Genomic DNA, 2,451 nt, shown 5'->3' on the forward strand with positions numbered 1-2,451 from the left:
CGGATATATAAGCTGCACAACTCCATTAGCCAAACGCGAAGTCTTGTTTTGCTCCGGCTAACATTTCCAAGCGTTATTTCCCGTGTTTGATTTCCTGTTACCAGTACTGTTTTGTTTACCGTCTCTTGAACCTTTGCTGCCTGCCTCTTGACCTTGGATTGTTTATTGGACTCTGTATCTTGCCTGTTTCCCCTGAACTTCTGCTTGTGTTTGACGACGATTCTGGTTATCTCTACTGTTGTGTTTGCTGGTCCTGATCCCCGCCTGTACGACCTCGAGTCTTTCAATAAAGCCTGCTAAATGGATTCCCTGTCTGATGAGTTGTTACAGATATCTATACTAATATCACAGTAATATCTACTGAAAATGCAAGATAATGTCATTTGTAGTAAGAGGCTGATTTAATATTAAAAAGAGTAAATTCTCATTTTGACAGAGATATAATAAGACTTTATTGATATGTGTACATGTTTGTCATTGTCTTCCAAAATGTGTGCACGGAGCCAAGTAACGCATTTTCAACATCTCAGAAATTCTATATGTTTTTCAGACAAGCGTACAGAAAGACATGAATAGACAGAACAAAAGATAGATAGAGATGAAGTGATTATTCTGCTTTTTTGGTTCCTAAATACATTCGACCAACATTTAATTACTGTCACAGAACAAATAAGAAACCTTGGGGTCTTCACAAGTTCTTTTAACAAATCATCACTGCTTCACCTGGGAAAAAATATATACTGTTAAAAACACATTAAAGACATAATACAATCTAAATTGAAGCATGCATATAACACTAAGAACAAGCAGTAAAAGTTACAAAATGTGTCATCTTACTTAAAATGCTCTGCACGATATTTAGTAATATTTGTATTACCTTGAAGAAGCTGAGCACAGCGCTGTAGGTCAGAGAGAAGAGGAAGAGAAAGATGAATGAGGTGGCAGTGGACCAGAGACTTCTGAACTCATCCTCCTCAAGAACATCTTTATTGCAGTCCAGAGCAAAGCCTGTGTCTGGCTCAGGTGTCTCACCTAAAAAAGAAAACACATGTACAGGACACATATGTATGGTAAGGACATGCCGCAACACATACTGTAAATGAGAACATTAATCATACATCCTGAATATAAAATATTATTAGACATCTAGTTAGTAACACTTAAGCACATGACAGCTTTATGTACTGTATACGTGTACTCACATACATTCATTTGCACACACAACTGAGTGTACACTGAGGAGACAAACATACAGTTATAGTCCTGTCTGTTAGACATTGATAGTGCATTAGAACATACACTTTATAAAAATAAACAAATGTATTTTATTACATTTATGGTGTGCTTATCAAGTAACTTACTATTTTCAACTGGCATACTATTAATAAAAGTGCACATAAAAAATATAACTTATATTGATATTATATGTTTTATTGATTGAAAAGGCCAATAATGCATTGTGATATTGATGTTTAACTTTAGAATTGAATAAGTGGCTTTACTAGAGACAGAGATAAAAAAAATCAAAATACTGAAGAAAAAAAGTGAGCAGAAAGTGAAGCACACGACATTTCTGAATAGATAAACAATGTGACAGCTGGACTAAATCATGCAAACAAATATTTATTGCTTGTAAAACAACAAAAAAGTTATAATATAGACTAACAGCAGTACAGTAAGCACAGACCAAGACATAAAGAAGCTCTATGATATCGTTCTGACAATGTTTTCAATGTGACCATATTTACTTACATGCAACATGTAAGTAAATATCAAATTAAACATTTAGTCTTGAGTGTAAATTGACTTTGATGTTTGAACAGTGCAGTAAAGTGATACAGACTTACAGAGAGAAATATGCACAAAAAACAACATCAAAGATACATAATCGACATAAGTGAGCAACAGGACAAAAGCAATGAAACGTAGAACAACAGATGAACAATGATAGTTTTGAAATGCTTGCACATTAATCACATGAAATTTCTGGCTGTTGTTTACTTTTGCTTGTTGACACTTGTAATGGAGCTCTTAAATCTTCTGTTTTGGCATGAATGACTGCACAGGTAATGGTGGTGCTGGGCTTTTCATACTCTTCTTTTGTCATTGTTAGGATGCTGAGAACAGACGTGGAGTCCTTTTGATGGATGGGAGCACTGGTTGTGCCCTCTCTGTAAGACTCATCACCCACTTTCCACATTACATAGACATCACTGTGTTTAGGGCTGGTGACCTCACACACATGAGAGAGCGGATCTGTGATGTTATCGGGTTTGTAAATGGTAACGGTGGGCTTCTTTCCATCTGAATTGGAGGAAATATAATAAAGGTTGAGAGAAATAATTTCAAATGTGCTTGAAAGCAATATTTTATTGTATTTTTTGCAAGACAATAAAATTATAAGAACTTACTGAAGCATAAATGAACAGAGCCACAAAGTGGATTATTTGA

General features: G+C 35.1%; 1 protein-coding gene across 1 annotated transcript in view; it reads right to left on the reverse strand.

The window, feature by feature from the left end:
- Nucleotides 1-440: 440 nt before the first annotated feature.
- LOC113095056 (uncharacterized) overlaps nt 441-2,451 on the reverse strand; it is a 12,248-nt gene continuing 10,237 nt past the window's right edge. The window contains exons 14-16 of the mRNA XM_026260672.1: nt 2,002-2,304; nt 878-1,032; nt 441-723 (exon numbers count right to left, since the gene is read on the reverse strand). Of these exons, the coding sequence (XP_026116457.1) occupies nt 712-723; nt 878-1,032; nt 2,002-2,304 (470 nt within the window). The 3' untranslated portion in view covers nt 441-711. The remainder of the gene's footprint in view (nt 724-877; nt 1,033-2,001; nt 2,305-2,451) is intronic.

Source organism: Carassius auratus, unplaced genomic scaffold (genome assembly GCF_003368295.1).
Source record: "Carassius auratus strain Wakin unplaced genomic scaffold, ASM336829v1 scaf_tig00215586, whole genome shotgun sequence".
NCBI classification, from domain to species: Eukaryota; Metazoa; Chordata; class Actinopteri; order Cypriniformes; family Cyprinidae; genus Carassius; species Carassius auratus.